Consider the following 23287-nt stretch of genomic DNA (forward strand, 5'->3'; position numbering starts at 1 on the left):
AGTATGTTATATGTCTACAGCAGCATTAGATAAAACTGTTCACACATGGCAGCTCAGGAAATATGGCCATTGTTCTATAATTACTTTTGTATGCTAGTCTAAAATCTGCTGGACAGAAAATACAGTCAGCCATTGACCAGAACAGTCTTTGTATACAGTCACTGGCTGACAGGAAAGATGGGATGAGTTTATCCAGCCTGCACACTACATAACCAGGTCTGATACATACACTGACAAAAATCCGGGTTGATGCGCGTTCCAGTGCATCAACCTGGGATTTTAAGGTCTGTGTAAAAGGGGTAGGCTGTTACATGTGTATTACTGTCTGTAAGTCTGAATGAGGAAATTGCAATGGTTCTGAACAGGATTATATGTATATTTCCATTTACCTATGATTGGTTGTAGTCTAACAAAAGCTGGGGAGCGATTAAATATACATCGGTTATTGGTTGTCCACAGTTGCATCCAAATCTAAGTTATATTGGATGCCCAAAGTGCAAGTTTCTATATAATGCATCAGAGCAGTTGGGGGCAAATGTAAGGTTATAAGGGAGACAGCATGTTTGGGGAAGGAGAGGGGGTGGTGAAAGGGGAGAGAAAAAAGGAGGAAGAAACTACTAACTTTAAGGGTATTAGGATTACGCTTTGTGAACGTAGTCTTCAGAGAGGAGAGGAAAGATGGGAGATGGGGGAGTTATTGATACAGGACACTTTTGTTGTCCATTGAGAAAGGCCAAAAGAAGAAGAAAGGGAAGTACAGTTTAGAGGCAGCAAGGTTGGCGGGATTGCCTATTGGGGTGTTAAAGTCAACCAGGGAAAGGCTGGGGAGGTCAGAGGAGAGAAAGTGGCGAGGCCAGGCAGAGAAATGATCAAGTAATTCGGAGACAAGACCATGAGGGCGATAGATGATGGCGATTTGGAGGTGCATAGGATGGAAGAGGTCATTGGAGTGGACTTCAAATGTGGAGAAGGAGAGAGGCAAGTTTAGAGGGAATGAGCCAGAATGTCAAACAAATAAGTAAGAAAGTAAAATAAATTCTAATTACCACAAATTACAATTTGTGTCTGGACTCTTTCATACAAGTAAAATGCAATGGGCAGGGATAAAGTAACTGTTAATACATTTGTCTCAATACTGACTTTTTAGTTGTGACGCTCTCAGAAAAATATAAGATTATATATTAACCAAGGGCAGTTGGAACAGGGCAATATTTTGTAGATCTTGTTAGTGGCTTCTATTAATATAATGTAAATAAAATAAAATAAAACAAAATATAACATTTAAAGCTGGACATCCACTATACAATTTTCTGTCAGATATCTGTCCAATCTGGCTGGTTGGAATGAAAACCTGGTAATGTATGGGAGCAAATGACAAAAAAAAATTGTTCTAATTGGTTAACTTTGTGTTTTTTAACCAATTTGTCTGAACAACCATTTTTGGCTATTTTCCAGTGTTTGTGAGCAAATGGAAGATTGTCATTGGCTCCCATACATTAGCAGGTTTTCATTCCAACCAGCCAGATTGGACAGATATCTGACAGGAAATTGTATAGTGGATGCCCATTTTAACATAATCTGACTTTTGGTTAAAAATAAATAAATGAGGAGAAAAATAATACAAATGCTTCAGGAATGTTCTATTCATAGCTCCTATTCTCCAGCTCAGACCTACTTTTTCTCAAGTTTAATTTCAGAATCGAGAGTCAGAAAAGTGGAGATTTACATAACAGAAAATCTCTAACAGACTTAAAGCTGTGCAATACGATAATAATCCCATTCTATTGTCAGTGATGGGTCTGGTGTAGTGTGCTTGCTTGGTAAATGTGTGTAGGTTTTTATATAAAGCCACTCTGAATAACAGCTGATATCATCCAGCTCCAATCTCTAGAGGATGAGGGAGATACAAGACCACGTGTCATGGTCTCTTTTAGAGACAAATGTCAACATCTGTATTTGCATACAAAGCGAATTGTTATTCATTAGACGGAAGTTTAAAATATTCTGTATGCTACAATTACCATGTCTCATTGGTGATTGTCATTCTCCTACACTAGGGACTTTGGAATAAGGACTTTGGAATAAGGCATATAACTGTTTTTTAAAGAACACCTGTTACCTAAACAGCCATTTTGTGGTATGAACCAATATTCATAAGGATATAACTAATAAATTCATAAGGAAGCAGTGACTCTTGAAAAGGTGTAACTACCGTATGTGCAGGGGGTGCGGCTGCTATGAGGCCCGGCCCTCCTCCTGCACCTACGGTAGTTACACCTTTTCAAGCGTCACTGCTTCCTAATGAACTTATAAGTTATATCCTTATGAATATTGGTTCATACCACAAAATGGCTGTTTAGGTAACTGGTATTAACAGGTGCACTCTTCCCCGCCCACCCCCCTTAGCTCTGCGCCCCCCCCCTCTTGGTCCAGGCACCCCCCCCCTGCACCCTCTTCACTCCCCTCTCCTTGACTTACCTGTAGCCTGCTCCATGGTCGCGGCCCCCCCTCCGTGGTTGCGTCCTCCTGGTCGGCTCCGCCTCCATCTTTCCTCATTGACTGACTGATACTGGGAGGTGGCGTGGCCGCTTCCTCCATGCATCAGTCAACGAGGAGAGAGAGGTGAAGCCGACCAGGAGAGTGTGTCTGTCCTGCACAGCACGACCACAGAGCAGGTAAGTTGAGAAGAGGGGAGGGGAGTGAGGAGGGTGCGGGGGGGCGGTGGAGGGTGGACCGAGGGGGGGCCGCAGACCTAGGGGGGCCGTGAAAATTGTGCTGTGGGCCCCCCTAGGTCTAGTTAGGCCCCTGGACTAGTTACACCCCTGCAACCCAGATTCGGTGATTTGTGATATTTAGTTAGCTTTAAGAAGCAAGGAACAGCTGATGACACCTGAATCTACCCACCTGCGGGGTTGCTTTATCTTGCTGCTTGTTGCCGCTTGTTGAATACAGCTTGATATTATGGCAATATTTTTTTTACATGCAACCTGAAAATCATACAGTTTACTTATATATTATTCATTAGCAGGTCAACTTTAACTAAATTATATTTAAAACAACAAGGACTTAATGGGAAAGCAAGAACAGTTGAATATGACAGATTTATTGTCAAATAATATACCATACATATGTAGACTTGAAATTTGAACATCATGGGGAATGTAAATATTTCTAAAATACTGCCACATATCAGTAATACACTGAAGTGCCAAAAGACATAGGATAGATCAGAGGTTCCCAATCACGGTCCTCAAGGTTCCCCAACAGTTCAGGTTTTAGAGATATCCATGGTTGAGCACAAGTGATTTCGTTAGTACCTCAGTCAATTTGATATAACCACCTGTGCTTAACCATGGATATCTCTAAAACTTGAACTGTTGGGGAGCCTTGAGGACTGCATTTGGGAACCTCTGGAATAGATGCTTAGTATTGTGTAGGACCCTCTCTAGCCCCCGTGAAGTACTGCAACTCACTGTGGCATTGATTCCACAAGTGGACAGAAGACCTCTGGAGAGACGTTGACACATGCTGTCTGGATAGCTTCTCACAGCTCCCTAATATTTGTAGGTGCAGGATCTTGGGTGCGAATGGAATACTCCACCACATCCCATAAATGCTCCATTGGGTTCATGTCGGACAAAAGTGGTGTCCAAGCCATCCGTCAGAACTTTCCAGAATGCTCCTCGAACCAATTCTTGACAATTTGGGACCGATGACATGGTGCATTATCCTGCTGGAATATTTCATTGTTGCAGGGGTACATGAAGTCTATGAAGAGCTGCAAATGGTCATCAAGCAATGCAATGTAGGGGTTGCCGGTCAATGATGATGATTCAGGCAGACCCAACCCATTCCACGTAAACACACCTCACACCATTATGGTACCACCACCAGCCTCCATGGTGCCTTGTTGACAACTGGAGTCCATGGCCACATGGGATCTGGACCACACCTGAACCCTACCATCAACCTGAAACAACTGGAACCTGACTCATCGGACAACGCCACATATTGCTAGTCCTCCAGGGTCCAATTAACGATGTCATGAGCCAAGGTGAGGTGCTGTGTCCAGTGTGTCATCATGTTAACAAGGGCACTCTGGTAGGTCTTCTGCTCTCATATGCCATGGAAGCTATAGAATCCCGCACTGACCTGCTGGCTATGTGTCTGGTACCTCCTGCATTGAACGTGGACGTGATTTGAGCCAGTGTCGCTTATCTGTTACCACGGACAAATCTGACCAGATGCCGCTGGTCAGGATTATTAAGCACTGCGTTGTCCACGGTGAGTGGTAATGCCTTCCATGAGGTATTCCCGGTACGCGTGAGACTATATATGAAGGAATTTTGAATGTCCGCACAACTTTGGAAATGGAATGTCCCATTCGTGGGGCACCCACTGCCATGCCCCATTTGAACTCCAGTAATTCACGTCGCCTTTCCATCAACAACCTAGTTGAAACTGACTCACGAGATGTCAACTCATGCAGGTCTGGGCATTTCCAAGACATCACAGTACGGTGACGCCACCGCTACCTACCATTACCTAAAACATACTGCTATCCCATTACTTTTGGCACTTCAGTGTATATAATTTGCAACTACTAAGCTACCTAAAATGAGATCTGTAACCATGTTATGTAACGCCTAGAAGCAAATTTATGTCAGTAGTTGACTGCATGCATATGAAATAAACTAAACCTCTTTATAAAAATACATGTAGTCGAGTGTTCAAGCCATTGTTTCCCCAAATGTCTTACACCTTATGAATCCAGCTTCAACCTCTCCTGCACTCTCCCTTTCACTTTACTTGCCTGAAAAAATACCAGGTTGGAAGAAGTGAGGACAGCGCTCTATGCATCTGTGGACTCTCCAGATCCTGCAACCTAGTCTATTTTGGTGGTTGTTTACATTTTAAAGAAAGACACTGCACTGTTGACCATCTACACATACTGCCAGAGGGCTCATGCAGGAGACAGTAGAGCAGTGGCAGGGACAACTTGGGGGGGACTTGCTGAATTTCTTGAATGTCAGACCCAAGGTAGAAACCTATTGGGACCAGGATTCACTTAGGATTTCCACTGTATTTTCAGTTTTGATGAAGATATCCTGTTGATAATATTTTAAAGGGGTTCAATTTTATTAGCCTTTACCTATTATTTATTTTTAACTTTCATTGTCTATTTTATATTTACTGTATTGTAATTTGATTTTTCAGGAAAAATGATATTGCTTATAGACCTCATTCCTGGCACTCAACAAAATTTATTGAAAACCCGATGGAGACTTTGACTGCACAACTATCAAATTCAAATTTGAAAACTTCCTGGAACCCTAGATACCATTCCAGGTAACATCTATTGATAATCTTCAAATGCAATTCATATTTATTTGTTTTCTTTAATATATTATAAATGTATATATTTTTTTTCTTTTGATGTGTTAAGCCTTACAACTAGAAAAAATAATTAATATAAAATAAATAATACAGACTTTAATATTATGGATGTCTGCTTTTTTCTGTTATGGGGGAGATGTACTAAGCTCTGGAAAGTGATAAATTGTAAAGTGATAAGTTACCAACCACTCAGCTTCTAACTGTCATGTTACAGGCTGTGTTTGAAAAATGATAGGAGCTGATTGGTTGGTAGTTTATCACTCTCCAATGTATCACCTTCCAGACAGAGCTTAGTACATCTGCCCCATTGTATTTTGCACAGTCAAGATTTCTGCTCACTTGTAACTAAGTTATGCATATATAGGTATTCTGATGTTCTCCTCCAAGTAGAATTGAAATTTTATAAAATTGTGATTTCAGTTTGAATTGTCTAAAGATTTTTTAGCCACTTGCAGATGTCAACTCTTCATGCTGTTTGTGTTACAACGGTTATCCTATTAGAAAAAAAGTTTTCATTACTAATTAGTGTTTTATCACAATTTACAGTTCTTCTTTTACTGAAGTATCATCTATTAGTGACATAATACAAAATAAATACATTGATTGTTTGGTATAGTGAATTTCTCAGTGCAAAACTGATGTTAAGCTAAATTAATTTCACACATAAGATTTTTGAATGAATGATTTCTAGAAGAAATGAGTGAGGTCTACATACAGCTTTGTCAGATAACAATAAAATTGTTGCATTTACACCTTTATGAAGCCCATTTAAATCAAATAAATAGCTAAGCTAGAAATCCCTTCATCAAGGCATGTGGTTAAGTCAGTATTTTCCTGTCCACACACAATATAGCACTGAAGATCTAGTATTGATAGGATGAAGTTGTCCCATGGAAAGTGTGCCCCAGCAGATGGAATCTCTCCAGGCAGCCATTCTGACCCGCTCTAGCTAGGGAGCATAAAATACCTGCATTGAGTAGGGTAAACTTAACAACACTTTAAAACCTTCTTTCTTACCACAAATAAATATTTGAATTATACAGGTCACCAAAACATAATTGAATAAAACTTGTAAGTCCATAAACAAACAAAAGTGAAATATAAGACAATATTTGTTCCTGTGCTATGTCCATGATTATCTGCCTTTGCTGTGAGTAATGTCAGAACACACACTTATTATTATTTATTTTTCTCCCATAGCTCTTCGCCTCATGACTTATCAAACTCTTGGGAACAAACCAACTTGCAGAGAAGTTCTGAACATTTCAGTTCAATGGGTAGTATGGACAGTATTGACCAAACCTATCAAACGGGAAGACTTTCTTCTGCCAAATCTAATAACAGCATAGATTATTTAGGTAACCAAAGTAAGAGGGATTCAGCATATGGTTCTTTTTATACCAGTTTCATCACTCCAGATCATATCATATCTAAAACTGCTTCTGCTTCATCTGAAAACTTATTATGTAAAATCAATGAATGGGACAATCCAAAACCAGGACAACGAAAGTCTGGCCATCTTTTACAGGAAATTGGAGTAGTGGATAATCAACAAGAATATCAGTCTCCTTCCACATTCTACGAGAGTAGCAAACCGCAAAGAACAGATGATAGCACTGATTCAAGGCATTCCGGGCGGTCTAACTTTGGACCAGTCTGGCATGTTCCTGATAAGAAGAAAGCAACTTCTTCACCACCTCCTCCGCCTCCTCCACTTCGCAGTGACAGCTATGCCATTACTAAAACCCATGAAAAAACTGCACCTACACCATCTGAATTAACAAGCACACCGCACTTTAATGTTGCAAACCGATCTAATTCAAAATCTGAATGGAATTCAGAAATTGCAGACTATCAACAAAGACTTGTTAGAATACCGGATAGGAACTTGGCAGATATGAAGCACATAATCAATTCTCCTTACCGGTCTGAGATCAATTTGGATCAAGTAGAACCCTATCAAGACAAATATCAGAACAGTGCACCCCACTCCAATAGATTGCAATTGTCGCAGTCCACCAGCGATGTGCGGTTTGCACAACCTTCATACAATTACCATCACCAACGTCAGTACAGTGATGAAAGCACTTTCTTTAAAAATACAAAAGCCTCAACATCCGCTAAAGCACAACCACAACAAGTGGCCTTTTATTCTGGAAATCGTGAGTTGGTAAATGACCCAACACATGTTTACAATACACATCGGTCAAGAGTCAGCAGCTCTTCTGAAAGCAACAATGGGGGAAAGGTGAAAGAGGACAGTAACAGACAGAGCTGTAGTAACAGTGCAGGTTCAAAACAGCCACCTCAGGTAACCATTTCTCAACATCAGTATAGGGAAGAGCATGGTAACATAGAAGTTTTATCCAATAGAAGATCCATTCCGCAAGACACTTCTGCCCTGGATATCAATTACCGTGTACCTCAGCAGCACAACCAATCTACACCAGAAAACAGGGAGAAGTACAGTCCAAAAATGACACAGAGAAAAGATGGTCACGTGAGTAATAATGAACAAAAAAATTGTGATTATTATGAGGATCAATATAACAATGATCATTTTGCCCAGTCCGAGTTCTCTAGCAAAGCTGTGTCAGGCATTAAATACAGGTCACATCAGAAAGACTATTCCTGGAATGAAGAAGAAGAGAGCAGAATAACACCTCAGTTTACACCTATGCTGCATTCTTTATCTCAAGAAGGAAGAAATCGGTCAGTTAGCTCCCCAGATAACAGTGAAAAACAAGCGTTCTCAGAATCGGCTAAACAATCTCGAAGGAGTGACCGGTTTGCAACAACTCTGAGAAATGAAATTCAACAAAGGCGGGCTCGCCTGCAGAAAAGCAAAAGTACAGCAGCTTTGACAGAGTCAAATGAAAGTGAAAATTCTGAAAACTGGAACCATGATTCTATAGAAAGTGTGAACCCTTCATCTGATGGGTCTTTTTCAAGCACATATAAGAACCATTTAAAGGAGGCCCAGGCTAGAGTTCTTAGGGCTACTTCTTTCAAGCGTCGAGATCTAGAACCTGGACTTGTTGATCCTTCACTCTCTCTGGAACAGAGAAACCAGGGCTATAACATTTCAAAGCAAGGTTTTCCACCTGATGCCACTTCCTATCCTTATGATCAGGTTCAACCAAAGCAAAATACATCAGAAAGCGGCTCACAAAATATATCGCGCATTGGGGGCAGAAAAAGGTTTACAGCACAGCAAAAACTGAAGTCATACTCTGAGCCAGAAAAGATGAATGAAGTTGGAATTTATGAGGATAATCCCCATTTACAAAACTCAAATGCTCCACAAGGAGCTGTTGGTTCTTTTGCAGACAGATGGAAGTTCTTTGAGGAGACAAGCAAATGTACACAGCCAAGACCTGCTCCAAAACTTACTTCTCCTAGTTCTTCAGAAGAAAAATACGAGACACAAAATGTCAAGTATTTTGAAAAAGAACCCCAGGAATCATGGCATGATAAGAGGTCTCGGGCTGCGTCTTTAGGACTTGACCAGCTACCTGATAGGGATAAGAATCTTACAGATCGATTTCCCAGGGTTAGCTATAAAACTACTGATAATATTATAGCAGACCAGCCCCAGAGGTTAGGCACTTTTGCAGAATACCAAGCATCTTGGAAAGAACAGAAAAAACCTCTAGAAAGGAAGAATTCTGAAAGATGTCACTCAGCTGATAACATTCTTGATGCTGGTATTGAGCAGAGTCAAAAATCACAATACATTCACGAAAGGTCCAGATCATCTCCTACAACAGATTTCTACGCACAGGTAAGCTTCTCAGCTTCTCAATCTGTCTCTTACCAAGTACAAGGTACATTTTTTTGTTGTAGGTACTGAATATATTTTTAACCAGTTATAATGAAGATACCCTAAATGGCTATGGAAATACATTTGGTAAAATAACTGGAGATCAGTTAAGATCCAAAGGTCCAGATTTAGTGTAATTGTTAAATTATACAATTATGTAGTATGAAATTGAATAGTAATTAGTGTTCTTTCAATTATAAACTTAGCTGTCACCTTACAAGTTGAGAATCGGGTAGTAGTTGTTGTAACAAGTCCTTCTTTCAATGTTTTTTAGTGTCTGCACTGATATAATTTCAGATAGCTGCTACAGTTAGACTTGTGGGTTCCAATAAATACTATTCCTCTTTCGCCCTAATTGGGAAGCACTAACCATGGGATATTAGGGAGGCTCAGGAGTTTGGCACTAAAATAGTTAAAAAGGGATGACCATCCCCTCCCTTATACACCCTCCCCTTCCCTTAGCTCCTCAGTTATTGTTTAGTGCCTACAGGAGTAGAGGTACGCTGTTAGGGCTTAGGTTTTCATTTTGATTTTCTGGTTTTGGTGCCTGAATCTCCTTTTGTGATCAGGCTAGGTAAGGAGCGGGGTATTTTGCCAGCGCCGGTAGTTGGTATCTGTCTCTCCCTGCCGCCTCCCCGCTCATGGGTTCTGGAAGAGTGTCACCACACCTGAGGGTGGATAGGAACCCTGTATTATACCCCCACTTCCGGATATGCCTGCGCCGCATTCCCGGACCCATAGCTGTTGTTCTGAAGGCACCATATGCTGAGGCAGCGCTGGTGACCGGGCTGCATTTTTACAATAATCTAACTATATGGGGAGGAACCGGAGGTCTCTGGGCAAGCTGCGGTCCTCTCTATATATGGGGGCAAAAGGTACCTTCTGAAAATCAGGCAACGTCTTTATTGCGGCAACCATCTTGCCTTACACTTCCAGAAGCCATAGGGTGGGACTTCTGGTCACATGTTCCTGACTGGCTTCCTTGGATAATTAAAAGTCATAAGTCAGCTGAGCTGCTCCACCCTGCTTCAGCTGAGCTGCTCCACCCTGCTTTGCTGTGTCCGGAGGCTAAGGAGTGTGGTATAGTAATACAAGTGCTTGGTTTTTCTTTGCTGCTTGTCTATTATTTAGTTTTTGTTAATTAGTTTTTTTTTTTCTGTTTTGTTTTCCTATTTTCTTTACTTTCATTAGTTATATTTTTTATTTGCTTTATGTGTTAGGGTAGGTAGGGTCTTTCAAATGAGTATTCACTAGTAGGAAGTAGTATTTATGTGTGGTTTTTTTTTTAAAAATGTGTGTTTGGTTTCTATGTGAAGTTAGCACTTGTGTTTACAGTATGTCTGCAAAGGGAGACAGAACCCCCAAAGCTTTGCAGGGGCTGCACTGTTGGGGCATTCTACATGCCTAAAATGTTCTCCCAAACTCCTTAAAGCACTCTTAAAGCAGGGATAGGGAACCTCAGGCCCGGGGGCCATATAAGGCCTGCAAAATCATTTGGTCTGGCCCTCTGAGCTTTTCTCTGCTAGCCTCATCTAGAATGGCATCCTGCAGCCAGAATCTATGCAGCAGTGCCGCCTGGAGCGTCCTTAAGAAGCTTCAGACTGTCATACCGCTGCTCTTACAGCTCCCCAGAGCATACCCAGGATGCTCCAGGCATTTCTGTAATCACTGGTGATTGTGGCCCCGCCTCGTGTGACATCACATGGAGGGGGCATGGCCTGCCACCGGGCCCGCAAATAATATTATATATATATATATATACATATGGCCCTCAGCAGAAAAAAGGTTCCCCACGCCTGCCTCAAATGGAGCAAAGAACAAGGGGCCCTGTGCGCAGATTGTGAGGCTGAGGTGCCTGGACAAGGCTCGTACAGGGACACTGAAGTAGAGGAGGTGTTGCTGGCATGGGCAAAGGTAATGGCTCAGGTGATTGATGATTTAGCAAAGTTTAGCAAAAGAGGTACGGAGTGTCAGCAGCCAGGCTGAGGTGGACTCTGCAGCAGGCACCACCTTCTTAATTCCCCTCCTCTGTGATAGTTGGTAAACCTGTAGATATGGGGTTGTCTATACAGATGGACAGAATTTTCAGGATTTGTTCATCAATAGAAGCAGTCTTGGACTTGATTGGGACTGATGCATGTAAACAACAGAATGTACAGGCTGTGCATTTTCCTGTAGAGGAGGATCCAGAGGGATCCTCTGAGGAGGAAGGGGGTGAGTTTTGTCAGAAATGGCTAGATCATTCTGACTGGGATGATAGTTTGAGAGTGTCTGGGCTTATCCAGGCTATTCATCATACTTTAAAGATTGAGGATGTTGAGCCATATGCTTCAGTAGTCTCTTCTGGTCTGTTTAAAAGAAAAAAGAAGCAGTTGATAATTTTTCCTTCATTTTCACATATTTCAGATGTATTCGGAGAAGCCTGGCTTAAGCCAGACAGACGTTTTTACGCTTCCAGCAAGTTTTAGATTTACGTATCTATTTACTGTTAAAGATGCGTCTCCTTGGGAGATACTACCAGGAGTGGATGTCCCGATTGCCCGTTTAGCAAAGGCTACGGTTCTTCCTACAACTACTGGGGTTGTGCTGAAGGATTGCACAGAACATAAGTGTGAATCCTTACTTAAGTCTTTATTTTCTTTGACAGGTACTACCCTGCGTCCTGTATTGGCAGGAGCTTGGGACACTAAAGCCATAGAGGCTTGTTTAGACCAATTGGTGGAAGCTATACAATCAGGGGCAGATCCTTCAGAGCTTTTAACCCTGGTGGACACTTCAATCTATGTAAGTCATGCATCTTTAAATGCTATTTCTTTTCTTTCCGGTATATCCGCTTTATCTATTTCAGCCACAAGGGCGCTTTGGTTACATTCTTGGTAGGAGGATGAGTCTAAGAAGATTTTAGAGGCAATTCCCTTTATGGGACAGGCTTTATTCAGGCCAGGGCTTGAGCGCATAATTATGCAGGTGACTGGTGATAAGAATCACTTCTTCCTAGTCCTTTCTTCTCATTCCAGAACTCCTACGTTTCTGCCCTTTCTGTTCTCTGGTAGTTTCTGGCCTCCACCCACCACAGGTGTAACAGGAGGATACAGAATGGGTCAGTTCAAAGGACACAGCGCTGTGGGCTCCCACCGTCCAGGCTTCCGAAGAGGAGATAGATCCTCCCAATTACTTCTATCTTGGAAATTCCCCTCCTATCTGTATAGGAGCCCGTCTTTTATTTTGAGATGTCTGGTTTCGGTCAACCACAGACCTGTGGGTCAAAGGTGTTCTCTCCAAAGGTTACATACTAGATGTAGTGGGTCCTCACCCCCAATGATATTTTGTAACCCCTCTTCCTCAGGATCAGATCAGAAGAAGGGCTTTAAGGGGGGCAATTCAGACCCTTATAGGTTCAGAAGTAGTGATTTCAGTTCCAGCACATCAGCAGGGACTGGGATTCTATTCAAATCTTTTCCTTGTAGGTAAACCAGAGAATTCTTTTCGGACAATCCTAAATTTAAAGGAGCACAATCCACACTTAAAGGTGCGTAAATTCAAGATGGAGTCATTGAGGTCAGTGATTGCTTCCATGGAAGGGTGAGCGTTTTCCCTCGATATCAAAGATGCATATTTGCATGTTCCAACCTGGGAACGAGATCACAAATTAATTTGTTTTGAAGTAGGCCCTCTGCATTATCAGTTTCAGGCTTTGCCCTTTGAGACTTTCTACAGCGTCAAGGGTATTTACCAAGATCATAGCTATGGTGGCGGTATTGTGTCTTTAGGGAATTATTGTAATGCTTTACCTAGTGGATCTACTGGTAAAGACATCTTCAGCAGATCTGTTAGAGGCTCATTTGCTGGTTATTATGTCAACTCTGGAAGCTCACAGGTGGGTCATCAACCTGCCCAAGTCCAAATTGATCCCGACATAGACAATGGTGTTTCTGGGCTTTCTTTTCGATACTTTGTCGGCATGTATTCCTACCAGGAGACAAGATCAGGGAATTGCAGCCTCTGGTACAGGTTATATTGTCTCTATACAAGTTGTCAATTCAACGCTGCATGCAGCTACCGGGGAAGATGGTAGTTGCATTCAAGACGCTTCCATTCCAGGCTGCTTCAGCATTTCATCCTTCAGGATAAGAGAATGTGGGATCCCTGTCAAGATCGACAGGTTTTTCCTCTATCTCTGCAGATAGGCCAATCCCTGGTTTGGTGGCTCTGCACACGCAACCTGTCCAGAAGTTGTCAATTCTCTCCCTGGAAATGGACACTAGTAACAACTGACGCCAGTCCCCAGGGATGAGATGCAATGATTTTATGGTTTCAGTTTGAGGGAACTTGGTCACTGGAAGAGAAGAAACGTCCAATCAATGTGTTGGAATTGAGAGCAGTCTTTACTCAGGGGTGGTGGCATATATCAACAGGCAAGGAGGAACCAAGAGTCTATGGGGGAGACTGTCCAGATTATGACATGGGCAGAAAGGTTGGTATTGGCCATATTTATCCAGGGGGTGAACAACTGGGAAGCCGACTTTCTCAGTCAGCACAGGGTTCACCCAGGGAAGTGACACGTTCAGTCAGATTCTAGAAAGATGGAGCCTGCTGGGTATAGACCTCATAGCATCCAGCTTGAACAGGAACTTTCCGTATTACAGGGCAACTCTGATAGATGCCTTAACAGCCAGGTGGTCTTTTCAGTTGGGGTATCTATTTCCGCCCATTCACTTGCTTTCATATGTAATAAAACGGATCAAGCAGGAGAAGGCTCATGTCCTTCTAATAGTGCCATGGTACTTGAACCTTCTGTCTCTAGTTGTCGACCAACCATGGAGGCTGCCACTAAGATCTACTGTCACAAGGTCCGTTCTTCCATCCCAATTTACCTCAATTGGCTCTAATGGCATGGCACTTGAGACCAGTCGGTTGAGATCCAGAGAGTTTTCTACAGCCGTTATTCGTACAATGTTACAGGCACGTAAGTCATCCACTTCTATCATTTATTATAGGACGTGGAGAGCTTATATTCAATGGTGCGAAATGAAGAGAGTTTCGGCTTCTCGGTTTTGCTTACCTCATTTACTTTTTTTTTACAGGGCGTAGTGACCAAAAGCCTCCGCCTCTCTTCCCTGAGGGGTCAGGTTTAGGCCTCGCCTATATTTTTTTAGAGACCTCTGGCATCTATACCAGATGTCAGAACTTCATGCAAGCAGCATTGCATTTCCAGCCACCTTATGTTCCACCTGTACCACCATGGGACCTTAATTTAGTTTTGGCTGCTCTTCAGCGGGCTCCTTTTGAGCCACTTGTGATGGGGAAATAAGGTGGTTAACTTGGTAAGTAGCTTTTCTTTGGCAATCTCCTCAGCTCGCAGAGTTTCTGAGTTGGTGGCATTGTCAGCTAGCTTTTCTCTTTTGATTTTTTCATACGGACCGAGCGGTACTCCACACTCGACCATCCTTTATTCCTAAGGTGGTTTCAAGATTTCACTGTAATCAAGAGATTGTGGTTCCAGTGTTGCATCCACCTGATCCAGAGAGTCCTCTCCGGGTTCTGACTGTGGTACTAGCACTCAGAATATATGTGGATAGGACTGCTGCCTTACGTAAGATAGACTGTCTTTTAGTGCTTTGTAAGGCCCATAAAAGAGGCAGGCCAGCATCAAAGCATTCAATTGCTCGTTGGATTGCATCTACTATCAAGCAGGCCTGTATAGTCAGTGGAAAGTCCGTTCCTGATCTCATTCAGGCACATTCGACTCGGGCTGTGAGTGCTTGTTGGGCAGCTGAGCAGGGTGGCTCGATTGAACAGCTGTGCAAGGCGGCCACCTGATCCACAGTGCACACATTTATCAAATATTATCGGTTCCACACATTTGTGGCTAAAGATGTGAGTTTTGCTCGCAAGGTTTTGCGTACAGCATTGCCTGTGCGTAATTCCCCTCCCTCTTGAGTCTTGCTTTGGGAAGTTCCATGGTCAGTGATTCCCAGATAGGACGAAAGAGGAAACAAGATTCTGGTTACTCACTGTAGAATCAATTCCTCTGAGTCCATCTGGGAATCACTTAAGCTGGCCATACATCTACACGACTAGCATAAGATCCGATTCATCATACGATTTCCCTCCGACTCCCCGGAGCTCCCTGGCAGTCTCAGCAGCATGTTTGTTGATTTTCTTAGCACAGGATCTGTCATAAGATCGATCCTGTGTCTCACAGGCTCATAAGGGAAACAGTCATTGAAATGACTTGAATTTCCGCACGATGGATCGCATGAACAAAATAAACAGCACGATCTGCACACGGTACGATGGACAAGATGTGCTGCACATCTGATCATAAGATCCGATTATAGGAGCTGCGGGAGCACGCATCAGATCGGATCTTGTTAAAAAAAATACACGACTTTCACAAGATCCATCTTATGACCCATCGAAAATCGGGCAATTGGCCCGAAATCGTGTAGGTGTATGGCCAGCATTAGTTCTCTCCCTGATATGTGCGAATGGATTTATGTGAATGGATTTCTTCTTCCTTATTTTCTCCTTTGGCTTTGCTAGTCAAATAACCGAGGAGCTAAGGTAAGGGGAGGGCATATAAGGGAGGGAGGGGCAGCCCTTTTTAACTATTTTAGTGCCAAACTCCTGAGCCTCCCCAATTTCCCATGGTCCGTGATCACCAGATGGACTTGATTCTACGATGAGTAACCAGAATCTTGTTTTTAGCATTTTCTATATTTGCTGCTTCAAAGTAGATTTCCAACTTAATTGTACAATTTAAAAATGTGTGACCTACAGAGAGAGCTAATTGGCAGACAATCATTTATCTCCTGTCAAATATCTTTGCTACGAAAGGTATGTGGCTAAGGTGAGAACTGAACCCACAACTTTGTGTACAGAGGCAACACCTAACCCACTACTACACACCCTTATAAGATTGTTTGTGGTCCTAAAAGGCACAACCCTAGCTAGAAAAACAGAGATTCAAAAGTAAATATTTATAATGATAGATTGATGTTTTTCTTCCCTGTTCATGAATTGATTATGAAAACATGTGGGTAATTATTCAGTGCATATAAGTAATAATGGTAGCAGCATCGAAATAGCTGTTATCGACACAAAAGGTTACATATACTATAGCTCAAGATAGCATGAGCTTAATATTATTCGATCAACCAGCAAATACTGTATGGTGAACTGAAGTTGCAGATCATGCAGACAAGTGTTGCCACTAAATAGGACTATAAAAATCCCAGTTAAATGGTTATGCCTTACTTGTAAATAGCACACCTCTAAATATTGATCTATTGCTTATTCCAGTGGTTCCCGAACTTTTTAAAATCATGGCACCCTACCTAGAGTATCAGCATTGTTTTCACGGCACCCCTAAGCCAAAAGTTTGTTATTGAGAAATTCAGAAAATAATGTGGTTAAGTGAAGTAAATTGTGCTTACCTGTCATCCTCAGTAATGAGGTTGTGGACAGGTTTGCACTTCTGCTTATCCACATATTTACATTACATTGACCATAAATAATTTGACGGTGCTGGACCAACAACCTGAGGCACACCTGCAAGTGTCCTGAGGCACCCCAGGGTGCCTAGGCACACAGTTTTGGAACCACTGGCTTATTCTAAAGAACTTTTTGTCTATTCTTGGCGTCTGTCCAGTCAACCGGCACACACCTGGTAAAACGCACTCTGGCGGTTGAGTACATAGTCTTAGGATGCTACCTTTTTGTTGGGTCATTCTTATTTAGATGGGGGCTTCTCAACTCCAGTCCTCAAGTGCCACCAACAGGTCATGTTTTGAGGATTTATTTAATTATGCACTAGTGATTTAATCTATTTTGCTGGGTCCATAATTAGCCCACTTGTTTCACAGACAAAAATCCTCAAAACATGAACTGTTGGGAAAACTTATGGGTTGAGGTGGAGAACCACTGGTTTAGACTACATTGGCCCATGAAAGTTGCATGTGTCAGAGTAGCTCTACCAACAATTTTGGCCAAGAATGATTTAATGTAGCTGAAAATACATTCTACTTCAGACTCTAATAGTGGACTTAAATGGTATTGGTACGTTTTAACTGACTGCTGTCCAGCTGGATCTTAACATGGCTGTGAGCAGTACAAGGAGGGTGCCCAGCACTCATGTATTAGCCCTGCTTGTTCATATACTCAGAATTCCTACAAATAATAATAATAATAATAATAAAAAGTCGAACTTCAGGCACAAAGATTCATCCGTCACCAACTCAATGGGAGGCACTTATGTAGCAGGAGTTCCACTAGTGTCTTAGTGGTGAGAGAGATGAATAAGAAAGCTTGACTAGAGTTTGCCAAATCACACGTGAACAAGCCAAAACCTTCTGGGAGAATGTTCTGTGGACAGATGACACCAAATTAGAGCTTCTAGGTAAAAAACATTATTCCTGTGTACAGAGATACAAATTAACCTTAAAAAAAAAACACCTTCCCTCCCGTAAGACTTGGAGGAGGTTTAGTTATATAGAGCTCTCTTCTAAATATATCCAGCAGTGTGCAAAGGAAGAGTGATAGAAACTGCCAGCAGAGAGGTGTAGGAGCTCATCCATGAGTTATTATTCAACCATATATTAAGCCTAAGGTGTCAATAATCATGTAAAGTTCAATAATTTTCTCATTTAAAAATCTATACAAAGATTCCATAAAATTGACAGAAAAATAATTGTGGAGACCAAATATTTTTTGACTTTCAACTTACTATATGTTGAGAGAAATTTGGAAAAAGTGCCATGGCTCCAATATTTTAACTCCAACTATATGTAAATTGTTCTTGTTAATTGTTTTTGATATATGAAGTTGCAAACCCAAATCTTCCAGTACTTCCCTGGTACTTGGCAGCTGCTCTGCACACACACCATTGACTGGTGTCTTCTGAGGCTCCTGCACCATACCATCGAGTATTGATATTTTCATTTGACCAAATGGAATCTCTATTTGGTGCTGAGGTAGGGATGCAGTAGCCAGTGTCACACAGCTGTCATCAGAGCTAAGGAGCTTGGGCAGTACACAGTAGAAGGTGGCTGCGAGACCCGCAGAACATTGAGGGACTGAACCAGCAGCTTACCACTAAAACCCACCTTGGCTATTGTCATATACACTGTGGGTCACCACGGCATGTATAAAGATTATCCAGCTTTTAATAGTGAAAACACACTCCTGGAAAGTAGGAATGTGTTAAACAGCCTACCACTGCACACTGCCAGCTTCTGGTTAGTAACCTCTTTCTACAGACTCCTACTATTTACAAATACCTTACCAGGTTAATTGACCCACTGCAGGCTACCTATAGTGAATGCGGCACATCCTTAAAAGGATTAGAATGTATCCATTTTTTAAAGTCGAATTTTTACGGCTATAATCTGTTACATTCTGCAATTGTGATCAAATGTTGTTACATTAGATATTGTATATGGATAAGCGGAAACATAGGCAACACAGAACATTGACAATTGTATATTGATCTTAAAAGGTAATAATTAACAAATAAATTCTTAAATTGAACAAAAAGAACCTTTTAAGGCCTACTTCATGCCAACACATATCTCCTTTTCATTACCATACCTGATCATGACTCTTCTCCCAGTGTACTCTCTAAAAAAAAACACTACTTTACTAGAGCCGATCCTCACACCTACAGTATACTGGTGACACAGGTATATGCTTGCTAATGTCACAAACCCCACTCTAAGCTACACTTTCTATGGAGTAATCCGACATTTAAATGTATACAAATACCCATGTAATAACGAACAAAAAGAAACACATTGAACAAAAACAGTTCCAGTGTCTCCTCAGTCTTGTGATTAGTTTAAGACATAAATGAGAGAATAACTTAGTTAGGTGATAATGGCCAGAATTTTATAGTGACTTTCTCACATTCTCAATTGGATACCGGACTATAGATAGACATTTAAAAGGTCGACAATGTCTAGATTGACACCAGATTTTAGACAGGCAATATGTTGACAGGAACAAAATGTCAGCAGGCTAAAGGTCGACATGGGAGAAGGTCGAAAGATACAAATGATCAACCGGATCATTGGCCGCAACTAAAATGGTCGACACACAAATGGTTGACACATTATATATATATATTATATATATATATATATATATATATATTTTTTTTTTTTAGGGTTAGGCACTTACTGAAGAGTTAGGCATTTACCCCAATTGTTAGGGTTAGGTACCTACCACAATGGTTAGAGTTAGGGTCAGGCATTTACTCCAATGGTTAGGGTTAGGCACATACCCCGATGGTTAGGGTTGGGCACCAGGAGGGAGGGTTAAGTTAGGTATTAGAAGGGACGGTTAGGGTCAGGCATCTACCCCGATAGTTAGGGTTAGGCACCAGATGGGAGGGTTAGGTACTAACCGAAGGGTTAGGCACTTACCGGAGGGTTAGGGTCAGGCACCTACCTCGATGGTTACAATTAGGCACCAGGAAGAAGGGTTAGGATTAGGCACCAAGGGGACGGTTAGGGTGAATAATAGGGTTAGGAAAAAAATGTCGACCATTTGTGGGTTGACCATTTTCATGTCGGCCCTTTGACCATGTCGACCATTTGTACCTGTCAACCTTCTCCCATGTCGAGCTTTAGTGTGTCGACCTTTTTTCCCTGTCGCCCTATTGACTGTCTAACATCTGGTGTCTATCTAGACATTGTCAATCTTTAACTGTCTATCTTTTATACCACACCCTTCTCAAATACTCAGATTTTTATTTGCCCCCCTATCAGGGAAGGCTGTTTGTAGTGGCATAATAAACACTCCTCATGCTCCCCTACCCATCAAGTTCAGCCTCACACCATACCTCCCAACCATCCCCATGACCAGATGGTCTTACTCCGACACAGTACAGAGAACTGCGCCACTCCTGGGATACAGGGATTCTCTCTCAGCGTCAGTAACCACCTGTTTCTGACTCCTCCCACTGCATTGTGGGCAGGTAACTTTCTACCTTCCGCATACTCCTGCACTGACACCTGGGACCACTTGTTCCACCAGGCTCCTGTACCGGAAGCTGGAACCACTATTTCTTAGTATGTGTGGTCACGCTGCTGCAGCAGTTCTTCGTTGGTGCTGTCTAATTGCCCACTGGCCAATTACTATGGATTAAGGCTGCACTTGGTAGTGGGCAGAAGGCTAGAGGTTGGAGACACTGGGCTCAACTGTGCAGTTCAGCTGGAGAACGGTTAGGTGTCTGTCACCGAACTATAACTAGTAGTCACAGGATACAAGCAAGATGTTTATTTGATCCAATAAAATGTGTATAGAAAGACTGTTACTTTGTAAAGCATACCACAGTATACAGATGTTCTTGGAAATACAGATGATATACAATCCTCAGCTGTTTTAGAGGATACGCATACACAACGATATTCTAGATATATATATTCTAGATATAATATATATTTTTCAGGGTCACAGCAGCAGTATTTATCCAGTTTCAACACAGATAGGTTGGCAGCCAGTAAGCCAACCACCAACCTTTTAAATCAGGAATGGGGAACCTCCTGCCCGGGGGCCCATATAAGGCCCTCGGAATCATTTGGTCTGGCCCTCTGAGCTTTTTTCTGCTAGCCTCATCTGGCTATCAGGGTGCCTAGAATGGCACACTGCAGACAGAATCTATGCAGCATTGCCGCCTGGAGCATCCTTAGGTCACTTCAGACGGTCAGGCCTCTGCCCTTACAGCTACCCGGAGCATCCTCAGGATGCTCCAGGCATTGCTGTAATCACCGGCGATTGTGGCCCCGAGCCTGTGTGACATCACCAGGCCCACAAATAATGTCATATATATCAAAATGGCCCTCGGCAGAAAAAATGTTCCCCACCCCTGTTTTAAATCCAGTTAAGATGAGTTCACACATCTTACATTTAAAATTAGCATTAGGAAATGATGCCTATCAACTGTTTGGATTTACACAACAATTGTATTTAATTAGAATAACTTCATCAATGGAATATTTCCATACCCCCGTACGCTTCCAAGATAAAGTAATGTGTTTGGTCAATTAACACTAAAGGCTATATTTACTATTCGCCGGTTTGTCAAAACTTTGACTGATAGTTTTAAAACGACAATAGGAATGAGTCCTATATGAGCCTGGCTTAGTACTCATTCCTATTGCTGTTTTCAAACGTAAAGTCAAAGCTACCAAGGATCGTCGACTTTGATAACCCGACGGATAGCAAATATACCCCTTAGAGCTTTTTGCTGAGGGCAGGATACAGTATTTGCCATATGACTTGCTATGCGACAAACAATCTAATCAACAAATTTTCAATACCTTATAAATCAAATATCATAGAAATACAAACCTTCAACTGGTGCACAGTGCAAGAACCAACCTCCATTGGTGCTGTAGCGCTGGGCATTAACTTTTCCAGCACAGCAGTGCTAGCCCTAAAATACATTAAAACAATTCCTAACATTTGAATTATTTTTAAAACCATGTCTCTCTGGTCCTAATTCCCAGCACTGGGCTTTAACTGCTTTGGCATGGCAGCCAGCAGGCACTGTTTTAGTGCCATAGTTAGCTGCATCAATTACTAAAAATGTACATACTACAGTACATCATGACCTATTCATCCCACATTAGGTATGTAGCGTCAACATTTCAGCTTGCTGGCGCCACAGCTCGATAGTTTATGCAGTGGTGGCCATCTTAGCAGTGCTGCTCGGGTCCCAATTTTGGAGCACTGTCCCTTTGGGAAGGGGGGGGGGGTGTTGCAGTGCTGCATGCTGTGATGATAGGCATTTCCAATAGAATTGCAAACATGCATGTTATCTCACTCAGAAATGTTTATTAGCTGTTTGCCCTCTACTGTATTATACACAACAGATCTACCAGTGACCGCAGAAGAGAGCAAGGGGAGACAGATTCAGGATGCTTTCTATTAGTATAAATAGGAAATCTGACCCCACAATTGTTGGCGATAAGAATAAAATGTTTCCTTCTATTTTAATATATAGCCAAGAAGACAAGTCCTGTATTTGATTATAAAAACACCATTTTGTTGTTTTGTATGGTTAAGGTAATGCTATGTTTGTGCTATAATTGTTAACTGAAAGTAAGTGGCCAAGCTGAGCAATACATGAAGTTGAAGTCTGTCACTTATAAGGCTAGGAATGATCACATTTAATATGCCCCTCTGTCCTCATTATGCTTTTTATTTATTTATTTTTGCAATACTTTTTAAAACAAGTGACTGCAAGTGTTTGAAGTTTTCTTGGCTCTTCATCTTGTGCTGTTTACATTTTCCTTCAAGATAAGAGCACAATGAATAATAGCGAAATCCCAGCAGCAAATCTGGTAGTTCAGCGAATCACGTGGTGCGGTGCTACACTTTCAGCCAAGCCAGCATGATAAGACAGCTACTATTATTGGCTTCATGCACTCTCAAGCAGACCAAACCCACAAGTACAGGGTTCCATAATAACAGATTTTCTCCATCCTGAAACTTGATGACTGGGTGTCTGACTGTGTGCTTTGAAATCATTTCTGCAGGGAGTAATTGCAGATTCAAAGAAGCAGCCAGCCAGTGAGAGGGAAAATTCTGAGAGCGTTCTCTTGTCACACTGCAGCAGCAGCAGCAGCAGCAGCAGCAGAGAGGACTCCTCTGGAAGGTAAGGTGCATTTTCTGCTCTTGTCACTAAGGCAATTGTTGTTGCTATGCAGAATTACACTGGTTAGGAAACCAGTTCCTCACAAAATAGATTACCATTATATATTCTCAGCATTCTGTCTTAATCATATGTGTGGGAACATTGTACATACTAGAGATACTGCATTAAATAATATATATTATTTTCTATATGGTGCTTTATTTACTGTTTAATTTTTGATATGTCCTAAATTGCACTAGGATGTTTTAACTCTGGTTTTTTTTTTCATATACCCAAATGATCTTTATTTGTTTCTTTTATTTGATGAGATATATACAGTAATATATTATGTATTTATTTTATAATATGGTATGTGCATGCATGGTATTCTATTACGTTTTCTATCTATTGAATCATACGGACAG

At 41.7% G+C, this 23287-nt stretch overlaps 1 protein-coding gene across 2 annotated transcripts in view; it reads left to right on the plus strand.

Annotated features, from left to right (window-relative positions):
* The window catches only part of SHROOM2 (shroom family member 2), a 301341-nt gene that overhangs the window by 179760 nt on the left and 98294 nt on the right, over positions 1 to 23287 (plus strand). For both annotated transcript variants that reach the window (XM_088451660.1, XM_088451662.1), the window contains exons 3-5: positions 5218 to 5349; positions 6598 to 9181; positions 22765 to 22883. In XM_088451660.1, the coding sequence (XP_088307786.1) occupies positions 5218 to 5349; positions 6598 to 9181; positions 22765 to 22883 (2835 nt within the window). The remainder of the gene's footprint in view (positions 1 to 5217; positions 5350 to 6597; positions 9182 to 22764; positions 22884 to 23287) is intronic.

Source organism: Taudactylus pleione, unplaced genomic scaffold (genome assembly GCF_031769625.1).
Source record: "Taudactylus pleione unplaced genomic scaffold, aTauple2 ptg000026l, whole genome shotgun sequence".
In the NCBI taxonomy this organism is placed as follows: Eukaryota; Metazoa; Chordata; class Amphibia; order Anura; family Myobatrachidae; genus Taudactylus; species Taudactylus pleione.